At 46.2% G+C, this 13640-nt stretch overlaps 1 protein-coding gene across 6 annotated transcripts in view; it reads right to left on the reverse strand.

The window, feature by feature from the left end:
- phf14 (PHD finger protein 14) overlaps nucleotides 1–13640 on the reverse strand; it is a 58083-nt gene that overhangs the window by 15075 nt on the left and 29368 nt on the right. For 3 of the 6 annotated variants that reach the window (XM_027010130.2, XM_027010129.2, XM_027010128.2), the window contains exons 14-16: nucleotides 13378–13540; nucleotides 9201–9257; nucleotides 8888–9009 (exon numbers count right to left, since the gene is read on the reverse strand). In XM_027010130.2, the coding sequence (XP_026865931.2) occupies nucleotides 8888–9009; nucleotides 9201–9257; nucleotides 13378–13540 (342 nt within the window). Of the gene's footprint in view, nucleotides 1–3302; nucleotides 4143–7976; nucleotides 8014–8191; nucleotides 8437–8887; nucleotides 9010–9200; nucleotides 9258–13377; nucleotides 13541–13640 lie in introns of those variants that run through there. The other 3 variants (XM_027010131.2, XM_035528925.1, XM_035528924.1) reach the window with 3 other exon arrangements.

The raw sequence follows: 13640 nt of genomic DNA on the forward strand, positions 1-13640 counted from the left end.
GCGCAGTCAGTGGAGCACTGTGGTGTCACTCAGCACTTTTCCATCCATGAGTGCTTCCTGCAAGTGGATTCCAGCATGGCTAGTTCCACAGTGGAAAACCATAACAGCCGAGATGGACTCTACCTCACCAGGAAGGGCAGCCACAAAAAAAAACAGACTATCGATGGTGAGACTTCAAACAGCAAGGACAACACTACCGCGGCACTGAATGGTTTGATGATGCACACATGGTTGGATTCATCATTTGCAAATCCACAGTTTCTAATATGAAGAAGTTACCAATACACAGTGGCAAAAAAAAAAAAAAAAAAGATCTGGCTCTGCATACCAATAAGCAAACAATGGAGATTATAAGATATATAAGAATAGTCTAGTGAAGGTCTGCAACTCCTTTGGAAAGATCGAGGAGCCCCTGAGAGATGGAAAAAAGGCAACTTTCACCTGTGGTTACCATGCCAACCTACGATGTCTTAGGATAATGGGTGCTGATCAGGAGAGCGCTGCTCCAGGCTTTGAACCAAGGCAGATCCTCCCTAGCTTCCACTCACTATAAAATTCTAACTAACAGATAATTTCAGAGCAAATGGTAAGCCAGCCATTTCTCAGGCATGCTGTATGCATCTGATCTGAGGTGGCAACGAATGGGGCATGCTGTGGTTCATCTGGTCCTGAAACTTGGGCTCAATGATGGACATGAAAAACAGGGGTGGAAAGTTTTCCATTCTGCTTCAATGAGACCCTGTAAAATGCCAATGTAAAGATCTTTGCTCCTTTGTTTCAAATTGGCTTTTGTAATAGGAAAGTGTTGGTCTCAATAATGAGTCTGGATGCCCATTAGGAAATCACTTTTAAGAGTCAAAATTCTCCACAGCATTCGACATGCAAAAAAAATCAACACAGAATCAGACTCATTCATGCTCAACAAAGCTGGTGTAATGTCAGCATTAATTCCAATGGAAACACGCATGCTCCACTTATGTAAAACTATCAAGCATTTTAATGCGCCTCACAATAAAATACCTCATCTCTCTCCATCCGACATGATGGCAGAATTTATTCCACGGGCTCATCTTAATGGTGCATACTGCTTGCATCCAAGCACGCCGAGCTTCTCCCACTATCTAATCCATATATTTATTGTGACAGAGCAATGAGGAAATGGGTTGCCCCCAGCGACAGGCTGTCAGCTCGAAGTTGCCTCCATTACATGATCTCCCTCTGAAGAGTGGGGGCCCAGAGACTACCGGGATGCAGGAGAATCTGCGCTTTGCTCACGTTCTTTTGCTATTTGCGATAAATGCTGTCTGTCACTCTGGAGACAAATAGTTAATGATTGCTAAAGCTTTTACATGATTATTTTCCATACAGCTGACTGCAGCTAAATAAACTAGTCAGCTAATATGGCGAGAGAGTGAACAATATGCACAGTATTGCACAGAGCTTGCTTCGTATTGGGAAATTTTGGGAAAATCTAGTCTTAAAACTGAGATGTAGTTGCATATATAGTTAACTATTCTTAAATATTATTGATTTTGTTATTGTTATAGAATTGATGATAAAACAGCAAAAGCAGAGATGTTTTATGAAATGAAATAAATATTCTAGGGGTAAGATTTAAGGCTGAAGTACAACTGAAGTTCATTTGTCTGTAATTCCACAGACAGTTTAATGTTCAGATGCAAATACACACACAGGCATATCTTCCCAGGAGAGGAGAACATTTAAATCACACCCCAAGCTGCCCTGTGAAAAAAGACAAATGACCAGGAATGTGTGTGTTTATGCGTGTGTGAGCTGTACTAATGAGCACACGGCTATTGTTGCACACAGCTGCCGATTGATTTCATATGAATCTTCCACTCTAGTAAATAAAGAGGGAGCACAGGGCTACTCTGCTCCCTGCAGAAGGAAGTTTTAGAACCACTCCAGCCATGGGAGGTTTCCGTATTATTAGTGCACCGTGCAATGACTCGCACTTTATTTCTTTAATTACTGTGCCTTAATGAACCTTTTGTATTGTTTGTTGTGTATCAAGGTTTAAACATCTTTGAATTAAAACAGTGCTCAGTGATGCAGGCTGTAGCACATGGAGGGCAGATGATTATGGTTAATTGGAATTCCAAATGATGAGTCCTGAACAGTGGAAAAGCTTCACTTTTCTAGATGAAGTTGTGTTCCATCCTTACACCTTTCCATTTACACAAGTTTAATTATAACTAATACATTTAATGACATATACCTCACACCAGCCAGATATCACCCCTGTATAAACTCACTCAAAGATTTGTAAAAGTACACTGGTTCGTTAATAATAAACTTACATTGGAATGGTTATTGGAGATTACATGGTATGCTCTCAAAATGAAACGCTTACCAATGTCTCATCAAACACTGCATTCAAACTCCAAGGCGACCCCTGCTTGGGGATGCCCCAGAGAGTGCTGCACTGCTGACAGGCCACTGAATTCTGAGCACTGATGCAAAGGTCCCTCCACATAATGGCATTTGCAGGCGCCAAGTTCAATCTGCACCCAGCACTACTCTTACAGGCTTAACCACGTCAAGGTCCTTCTGATGCCATCAAAGCAATTTAGGTCCGTTTTTAATCATTGGGAAAATTGAGCCTCTCCTCTCTGTCGCTTGCTTCTCCCAGCCCAGACACAATCCAATCACTCATAAGAGCGACTATTGATTGAGCTAATCTTACTGGGATGCGAGGTGAGGGTCTGGGGAGGGGAATGCGATCGACTGCTTTTGTCTGCAACACGTTGCTCTCGCTGTGTGAGGCGTATCCCCTTTCATCTTCTGTTTAATCTCCAAGAAAGTTCTTAGCAACCCCTGACATCATCTCTGCTCACCACAGTATCCACCCGAGCACTGGGGGAGTGTGGGATAGAGACCCTTGCCCACCCAGCCAGCCATGATGGCATCATTTAATCAAACGTTGTTTTAGTGAGATATACCATTCCAGATTTTGCTGGAGGATAAAACTAGAGAAGACAGATTTAAGTTGGCTTTTTGGTTGTGTGAGAGGAGTTATCAGGTCATTGTTAATTCAATGGTCTCTTACTTTAAAAATAATTTTAAAAAAGGAATTTACTGACAATCTATAAGATCAGGCTGAATCCCAGAATACTTCATCTTGCAGGAGATCCTCAAGGAGGGACAGAAATGGGCATGGCTAGCTCATTTATCTTGAGTAAGATGAACACCATTTCTTATGCAAGGAAACTGCACCGCAGTATCCATTGATTAAAGGATACTTTAAACTGATTGTGACTTATTTATTTTTACTTTTATGATAACAAATCAGTGAGCTTTGCTGAAAACTGGAAATCAATTACAATGAATAAAGTATGTTCATTCTAGATATGGCTCCATTTGCATTCATGATCATCAAGAGTAAATGTCAAAACTGAACAATGTAGTTTTTGTCAAAACTACATTAAGTCATTAACACAGGTTACCCTGCCAGGATAAAAATATAATTTACAGGGTAGGAAAATTAGACTGACTCAAACACACAAGCAGGCAGAGAGACAAACAGACAGACCTGCACAAAACACAGTAGGCCAGTCATATGGGGATGATGGTTTGTGGTGAGAAAGTATATTTCAGATAAGACAGCTGAAAAACATCCCTTTAACACCAATATAAAGACAGGATTATCCTGGGAACGCTTAAACGCAGTAATTAAATGTTTCTTGTTTGGGGATTAATCTGTGTGCCAATTCTGATTGGCCCTTTTGTGGATTAATTTACAGTGAATGAGAGCAATTTCCAGACTGACCTTAAATAATGTTCAGACTGAAGGTAAAACATTTCTGAACAGCAGTGGGAAATGACAAATCTTAATTTAACAGCCATTAATGTACTACCAGCCAGCTTCTGGAGCAGCCACACATATAGCGTTAAAATAGACAGATTACTTTCTGGAGAAGCAAACTTGCCTCACTGTAGCAGCATTCAGCACCATTATAGGATGCAGCCTTCAAAAATTTCAGCTCCAGGCCACTGCAACGGTGGTGGCGTACTCTGACACTGAACCCCAGCAGGTTCCTTTCCGATCCACATGGGGCACTTGGCCTGCTGTCTTGCCGAATGAAATGCAGCAAATTTATCACAGGGCCCACCGCAATTACCTAGGGAGAGGCCACGAGAGCAAGATCAATACAACACAAAGCGCTCAGCCATTGACCAGTGGCCATGACAAAGTGTAGCACTGGCTTTTTGTGAATCCCTTCCACACAAGGAGTGGATTATTGGGCTCCGTGCACCTCCCTCTTTTTGATTTAGTGAGACTGGAACAGTATTATTACCAAGCCATTGTCTGACAATGAGATAGTCTTGTAGAGAGAGAGAGGTAGAGGTAGAGAGAGAGAGAGAGATAGAGAGAGAGAGAGAGAGAGAGAGACTACATCATAGTAAGTTGCTTTTATTAGCTCATTACAGAAAAGCTCACTCAATCACTTAGTTAAAGCCAGCCCAGGGGAGATGGGAAATGGCTTGAGAAACTTTCATAAGTATAACCTGCAACTGAGGGGTGGTGTTATTCCTCTACATATGCAGCAGGGGGTGACAGCGAGTCAGGCTGAGTCAATGCTGGGCTTCACTGTGTTGGCAGATGCTACACTAGAGAAGGGACAGAGGGGATCTTAAAATAGCTAGGGGCGATAGAACAAGGGCCAGTTCAGGTGCAGGCTCACGCTATCTGCCTGCTGTGGACACTCTACAGGGTAGCCCTCGGCAAGCACATAAGCACATAGAAAAAGCAGCCGACAAAAGAGCCCTCCCTTATCCCTTATTAGAAAATCTGGCACCTCTGGGTTGTCAACTCTCGCACATATATGGGGAGTATATGAACCGAGGATCAGCAAGAGGGAAAAGGACACCTGCATGCAGAAGACAAGCAAAACAGATGAACACACAGACCAACACGCACACTCACCTACACACTCAGGCACATGCGCACACACACAAACACACGAGATCTAGACTGACGCACATACTACAGTTGGCTCAGTGGGATGACAGACATGGGGAAGCTGTGGTGTAATAGATTTTAGCTGCCTGGCCAACCTTCCCACACTGTGCAGGTCGAGTGCTTGCGTTTTCTCTTTTAATGGTGGCAGGGAGCAAGGAAAAGAAGTGAAGTCAGCAAAAACAAAATGCCGACATTAAATCATCTCCCTGGATCCTATGTCAGGGCTGTAATAGGAAAGGCGGCCATCATTGGAAAGGTTACTGCTCTTACAGAACCGCACGGCAGTCTGCACCCCACTCTCCCACTCACCAGAATGCAGCCATGCCGCTGTTGCCAGAGAGAACTTTCACTGGGTCCCCAGGCCGACAATGAGGAACTGGAATATAATGGATGGGGCAAAGGCGTGGTGATGCTGCCTCTCAATGGGGAAGGCCATGCAGGGCAGAGGGCTGGAGGTTGAGGTGGGTTCCGGGGCTGTGCTCCACTCCTCCACACCACTGCTCCCCTCCACCACCGTTATTGCATAAGCACAAATGCTCGTCACCTGCTGCCGTCACATGGGGTCTTTAGTTATGTGGTTAACCAGATTTCCCCAGGAAAGACTCTCATCACTCAGTCTTTCTTTCTCTCGCGTTCTCACTCCCTCTCTCTCACTCAGGCTGTGGACTTGGCGCAAAAAAGCAGGAAAGATGAAGGCAGATGAAGTAACATGGCACCATAGGGAGACAAGACTGTGGGCATTAGAGAAAGAAAGAAAGAAAGAAAGAAAGAAAGAAAGAAAGAAAGAAAGAAAGAAAGAAAGAAAGAAAGAAAGAAAGAAAGAAAGAAAGAAAGAAAGAAAGAAAGAAAGAAAGAAAGAAAGAAAGAAAGAAAGAAAGAAAGAAAGAAAGCAAGCTTGCTGGAGTCTTTGGCTGAAATAAACATCACGCCAGTGTGACTCCACCTCTCATTTACTCTTGCAGTTTCGAACATCCACTTATTCCTTTCTTTTTGAACGTGAGGCCAGCAGAGTGGACTCGGCTGGACACACATACGCTGGCCCCGAAATAAATCAGCCAAGACAGGAGGGTTGGACACATACACATACACACAGGGTCTACTACAAGGCAGTGCTGAGTGCTATTAATTACCCTGACTCTGACTCATTCATCACAGAAGCAATAAGGTGAAAAAGTCAAGAGTTTATTAAAGCTTGCTCAATGCAGAGGCCAGAGCTCTGAGACCACACACACACCCACACCCACACACAAACACACACACACACCCACAAGCCACAAATTTACTCAGACACTGCCCATGCAACTCATGGTCCCAAAGGCAATACCAACTATTTCAGCTCATGTAACATTTTCTCATGTAAAATTGCAAATGATATAGAAAACAAACATTTACATTAATAAATACATTAATAAAATATTCCATTTCAAAATGCTGATTGCAAATAAACACTGTCTAAATTGACCGTAAATGCTAACAGCAGAAGGGCAAACAGCAGGCACAAGAAATACAGTGACATAGCTGCACAATTTGGTCAACAAATACCACAAAAATGTCCCCACCCCTTAACTCCCACTGCACGTCTTGCAAATTCTTGTTACGCATGCGTGTGCTATGTCATAAAGCATGCATGTCTGCCATGGATATGGCAGGCCCAGCGCCTGGCTAAAGGCTGTATTTTTGCGGTGAAACTTTAAAGGGCATAGAGGTCATTCAGACGGACATGTCAAAGGCCCAAGCTCTGAATTCCTCTAGTGCGAGCTGGCTGTTGGAGAGGGCCTGCTTCTCTCTGGCATGCAGACAGGATATCCCCCACACCCCACCATGCTGAGGGACATCTCAGGGCACAGGGTGACACCTGTCAGCCATCCTGACTGAACACAAGGCAGCTGAGCTGTCAAGTGTAATACACTTCGGCACTAGGGGATGGGTGGGCTCTTTTGAGGCATGTCAGAATTTTGCCTTTTTAAGAGTAAAAAGGGATGACTTCTCGATGCTAAAAACACGTACACTATTCAATTCCATCCCTTACTATTTTCTTGTCATTGCTAAGAGACTATAAGCACTAAGCTGTAATTAGTATCACTTACATTAAAATACACTGGATGCACCAACACAAGCAAATACACCACAAGGAGAATTATTGATCCTTCTGTTTGATTTCTACCTATGTTCTACAACAACAAATTTCACAGAGCACAAGGAAAAGAGAGCAGCGTCTGGGTCAATGGCATTCATAATGCATTCACACAGAGGACGCTCTCAGCCAAACATCACGCCATTCGGTCAATACGGCCGATCGGCGCTCGTGATTGGCAGTTGGACAGATGGATGAAGTGGCGCTGTAGTGGCCAGAGGGGCCTGTGTGAAAGAGGCAGGGAGAGGGGCCTAGGGGCAGAGCCAACGCTCGCCATTGAGAGCGTCGTCCCATGAGTAGCCTGTAGGGTGCGGTGGGCTCAGGGAGTGGGGCCTGAGCCTGCCGAAGCAGGACGTTGCACCAAAGACGCAGCGCGACACATTGGGGAAAGAGGTGGCTGGTCCCCAGTTTACAACAAGAATGTTAGTTTAGCAGTCCACGATCACAGTCACCATCCAACAGCTGTGTGCCAGTTCCATCGGTACCGGCTAGCTAAGTGTCCCCAAGAGCTGTTCGCAGTCCATTTACAGCATCCATCTTCCTGTCAAGTCAAAATGAGTGAGCTTTAAGATCCGAAAGTTCTACTTTGGAAAGTATTCCCTTTCGTACAGTTCGTCCATATCTGACAGGCTTCCCTCTCTGTGGCGGATTCTCGGTGGAGCATCGTGTAGCCATGCTAAAGTCCATAGTGCAGTCCGCTCTGAGCAGAGGATGGCTGGAGGTGGCGGTCAGGGGTGGCCCTCTGTGACTCCTGCCCGAGCCCAATGCCGCTCTTCCAACCACTTAATCTGCCTCCCTCTCTCTCTCCCTCTCTCTCTCCCTCTCTCATCTGTCCCCGTTTTTAGCGGAGGGGTAGGGGGGGTGGGGGGGGGAGGTGGCGCTCGCCTCTCACGACCTGTTTAACGCAAAGATAGAGCAGACAGTCAGGGCAGCACACCTCCCTCCACAGCTGAGCCCCAACCCCAGCCTCTGCTCCCACACTCCTGCCTGTCTCCCACACACACGTCCATCTAACACACACACACACACACACACACACACACACACACACACACACACACACACACACACACACACACACACACACACACACACACTCACCCGTGTCACACACATCACCCGTCTCACACAGTACATGTCCTGCCCCGCACCATGTACACTGACTACACTTCACTGCCATCACTGGAAGCACATGATTCAAATCTCATTTTTGTGCAAGAGCTTCAAGAGCCTAAACAGCAGTGAAACTGACTAAATAAAAAAACAAATATACAGCTCACCCTGAGAAGACAGAGGTTGGGTCTGTTTGGTCTGAATGCTGCCAAAAAACCAACAAGCCCCTTTTAAATTTCTGTTTAAAATCTCCAGGCTCCACCTCAGTGCTAGCCTGGATCTGGTCTTTTTAACTTGAGAGGAAAAAAAAGCAGTTGAAAGTTTCGGGTGAAACAAAGAGTGAATAATTCAGTGTGTTTGTGTACTCATTAAATCATCATCCTGTTTGGAGGACTCATTGATGAGCCCAAAGACGGGAGTAGATCACACAGCTCATTACAGCTAAACAAAATGAGCAAACACGTGTGGCAGCTCAATAGAGAAGGCCTATCGAACGACTCCTACTCCTCTGCACACAGGGCACCAGCCACAAAATGAAGAGTGAACTTTAATCATGGGCAGAATATGACCCTAGTGTCTCTCTATGAACACCCACTGTCATGTGCGCACACACACACACGGAAACCAAGTCGCATGCAACATGCGTGCTCACCCACCTAACTAGGTTCTCGTTGTCGCCGGGGCCTTTGCAGGTGGTGCATTCGGTCCTGGTGTCGTCAGCTTTTGGCTTTTTCTGCAGTGCTGACTGTCGCTGCCTCCGTTCCCGCGGCACCGGTTCCTATGGAAACACAAGCCATTAGAGCTGACTGCTGTGCGTGTGCGTACGTGTGTGTGTGAGAGGCTGAAAGAGCGGAAGGTGATGTGCAAACATCCCCTTGCCTTTCGCCTTGCAATAATCGCACCAGATGCAAGAGAGTTAGACGGCATTAGCATTAACAGTGTGTGAATGGAAAATAGAGAGGTGTTCACCTCTATCTTCTCATCCTCACAGAGAGACACCCTTTTCCGCTTTTGGCCTCGGGTTCTCTGTTAAAAGAAGAGAGCATCTTCAGATAGACTTGAAACACAATTAATGATAAGTTTAAAGCAATAAACTTTCTCTCCCCCCAGGGTTTCAGAGAGTTCATTTACTTGTAACCAGTGACATCTTGCCAGCTATTGTAATGAAAGACAATGCTCTTTCAGTAGTTAGTGTACTGCACAGGATCTCTGCCATCGCTGTGCAGTGATCAAAACAGCACAAATGGTTTGCAGTGGTTACATGGTTCTCCTCACAGTAAAAGGGTAATCAAATGATCACATGGATCACAAGAAGAACACAGCTTGCTGGGCTTTACTGTTCAGCAAGTTTCCCATTCCTGCAGTTTAAAAAAAATAAACAAGTAAAAACCCAGCACTGCAGCTGTGAGCAGAGACATCATAGATGAAGGAACTCACGGATGAAGGAGCTTAGTATTGACAAAGGGCAGCTGCGTTAACCTCTAACCCAGATCTGGTTCCAGTCAGGCTCAGCTGGTGTCAAATTAAGGGCCCAGTTTGTGTGGAGCCCTGCCACCCTGCCAATACTCCACCCATCACCTTGGACAAACATGGTGCTCTGGGGTGGCTCACCTTGGGGCAGGGAAATGGATTACCCTTTGTGCCTAAATGCCCAAAGCACAAATGGATATGCAGATTTATAGCCTGGTGCTAACTACTCTTATTTGCCTACAGTGCAAAGCATTCAGCCACATAACAGCTAATAAAAATACAAAATTAATTAATTAAAAATGAAATAAAATGAAGGGATGCGCAAATCAAATAGAACCCTCTCCATTTTAATGAAATCAGGCGTGTGACAGCATCAGGCCTTTTTTAAAGGGGGAAGAAAAATCGACAACATATTTAAACAGATTGTGAAAACAATTCCATCTGCCGCCTTTGGCTTGCCACCGCATGGCAGATGGAACACTTATCATTATAAATGCTAACTGCTTCCACGCTGCCAACTGGCTCTTAAAGCCCTCTGCCCCCTCTCCCTCGACGGAGGGGACCAAACAAAGGCGCTCGTTTATTTCATCATGCCGTCATTATGGCGAACCCGATTGAGGTTATCTATTAAAGGCCGTGGAAAGATGGAGCAGCGAGAAGACACCACCAGCCTGCTTCTGCACGTCGTCGTGGCAGCAGCAGCAGTGGGGGTATGAGGGGAGGAGGGGTGAGCAGGTAGAGTGGCTGACTCAAGTCAAAGCCAGGCTTCGCCCGACGGAGGAAATGAAGTGGAGGACAACTTGGCTAAAATCAATCTTTTAATTAAGTACATGGCTGCGTCTTTAACAAGGCCTGAATCAATTCTCGTAGGAGTGGAGAAATTAGCCGAGCGCACCGAAGCTTAGGACGGAGTTGTTCTCAGCTGCCAAGCCCCCACAAGACTAATGGCAATGGTCCTGCAGGACGAAGCAAAATGATAATAATAACTTCTGTTAACCCAATGGAGGAACTCTGTCTACAGATTCTTCTTTTTCTCACTGGCGCTAATTACAGCATTTTTATCTAAATGGTGACATCTGAAGTGCCCTCAGAAGTGTCAACAAGAAAGACAGGTTTTCCAAACCAGAGAAATGGATTGATAAAATATCACAGTGACATTTATGAATTCACTCGATCAGGCCTTTAAGAAGGAGGGAGTAGAATGACTGGTGCATGGGTCAAAATGGCAGCGTAACACGTCCCCGTGATTGCTGGCTGCTATCAGCGTCAGTGACTCAGAGTAGCGGGCCAGCAGGGGGCGGAGTTGTGGATTCCTCTGACAGGGAAGTGGCTAAACCAGGGCCCACCATCGCTGTGTCACCCTGCTCACTGCATTAAAAATGCAAAGTATGGCTCAGCTGAGTGGCTGCACCACCATGCTGCTGTCTGAAGATAAATGCTGTACTGAAGCACCTAGAGAGAGGGAGAGGGGAAGAAAAGGAGGGAGAAAGAGAGGGACAGAGAGAGAGAGAGAGGGACAGAGAGAGAGAGAGAGGGACAGAGAGAGAAAGGGTGTGTGTGTATGTACTGATGTGAGAGAGAGAGGGAGGGAGAGAGAGAAGGTGCATGTCGATGAGGGGGGAGAGAAAGCAAGGGTTTGTGTGAATGAGAGAGAGAGAAAATGTGTGTGAGAGAGAGAGGGAAAGGCAGAGAGAGCCCTTAATCCAACTGCTTTATTCTGCGGACAACTTCACTGCACCTTCACATCTCTGTGACTTGCAGAAGCGCACATAGAGCGTGCACACACACACGAACCCTGTCTGTAGCGCACACACGCACACGAACCCTTTCTGTAACGCGCACACACACACATACACATTAGCTTGCGCACTCTGCGAAAAACTGGCTACAAAATACAACTTTCATATCTCAAATTCTGTGCCCCCCATCCCCCGTCAGCAAGTGCAAGTGTCCTGGAATAAAGCTGCCTGTAGCCCTGCCTGTAGCGTGCGCGCACACACCCACACACATGAATCCTGCTTGTAGCACGCACGTGCACACATACGAACCTTGCCTGTAGCGCGTGTGCGCACACACACGAACGCTGCCTGTAGCCCGCGTGCACACATACGAACCCTGCCTGGAGCACGCACACGAACCCTGCCTGTAGCGCGCGCACACACACAAACCCTGTCTGTAGAACACACTCACACAAACCCTTTCTGTAGCACACACACACACAAACCCTGTCTGTAGCGCACACACAAACCCTGTCTGTAGCGCACACACACACAAACCCTGTCTGTAGCGCGCATACACACACACACACACGAACCCTGTCTGTAGCGCACACACACACACACACGAACTCTGTCTGTAGCGCACACACACACACGAACCCTGTCTGTAGCGCACACACACAAACCCTGTCTGTAGCATACACACGCACACAAACCCTGTCTGTAGCATACACACGCACACAAACCCTGTCTGTAGCATACACACGCACACAAACCCTGTCTGTAGCATACACACGCACACAAACCCTGTCTGTACCACACACACACACACACACACATTAGCTCGCGCACTCTGCAAAAAACTGGCTACAAAATACAACTTTCACATCTCAAATTCTGTGCCGCCCCCCCCCCATCCCCTGTCAGCAAGTGCAAGCGGCCTGGAAGAAAGCTCACTCTGCTCCTCCCAGTCTCCTTCCTCCCAGAAGGGGTGCCGGGTTATTGACGGAGCTTAAAAACAAAAGGACCGCGGAAAAAGACGGAATGCACGAGATGCGGCGAGCTCGTCTTTTCTCTGATACAGATCTTTTGTCTCCCTGGAGGGAGCAGGGCTGTCGGAGCACTATCTGGGGATCAGAGTGTGGTGGACAGTGATAAGTGAAAGCCACAGAGAGCCTGACAGGCAAGCCCTATCTTACGCCCGCGTCCAGCTCTGAGAACGCACACGTGGACACACATGCGCCAGTGTCTGTGTGTGTGTGTGTGTGTGTATTCCATAGAGCTGATGTGGCTAAAAGGTACAGCAGGCATAAGCTTGCTTGTGCACTAGATATTAAATAGCAAGTTTAGTAGTTTAGGTTAGGGGGGTGGCACTCCCCTTCACTGATGGTCCTTCTTGGGCCTTCCATCAGTCTTCCTAAAAAATAAAAGTCTTATTTTTCATTTTTTGTGCTTGCTGCATAAAAGCTTTACAAGAGCTCTTCACTGCACATTCCCAAATACTGGGCAGTGTACACCTGACCTTGAGGATACCTGAGAGTTCTCCAGAGTGCAGGTCAATTATTTCTCATGAGTGAGGGGCAGGCAAGCAATTAGAGATTAATACATTAATTAATACATACATTCCACCTGTGGAAATGCATCATGCAAGACTGGGTGAGTGAATTAGAGAACCTCAAACTTCACTATGGTGCTAAGAGGCAAGTAAGCTACTGTAAACCTTAATATTCTTTCATTTTGTCTTGTTGAGAAGCCCAAGCTGACTGTGAAAATTACTTCAAATTCTATAAAAGCTAGACAGTGGGGCATTTCCAAGTGCTTGTTTTTTCAGTGAATGCCACTCACTCACACACACACACACACACACACACACACACACACACACCCACACCCACGCCCGCACACATGCTTGCAGATACCTCATATAGCTAATGTCCACGACTATTACTTATACTCACCGTGCCCCTCACTTGAAGCTTTTTAGGCTCTGGTGACATGTCTTGAGGGATGAATTTGATTGGCCCCTTGATCTGCCTCCTGGACCTTTTGGTGCCATCTGGAAGTGTCTCCATGGCGATGTCAGCCTCGTCACTGCTGGCCTGGTCACACTCGGAGCACTGCCTGGAAAGGGCAAAGGACAGAGGAGCACATCTCACTTGCTGCCTTTCTGACTTATTGATTTCCCAAGCTGGAAGAATCTGCCAGATGAAAAAAGGTCTCC

Source organism: Electrophorus electricus, chromosome 8, assembly GCF_013358815.1.
Source record: "Electrophorus electricus isolate fEleEle1 chromosome 8, fEleEle1.pri, whole genome shotgun sequence".
Taxonomy (NCBI): domain Eukaryota; kingdom Metazoa; phylum Chordata; class Actinopteri; order Gymnotiformes; family Gymnotidae; genus Electrophorus; species Electrophorus electricus.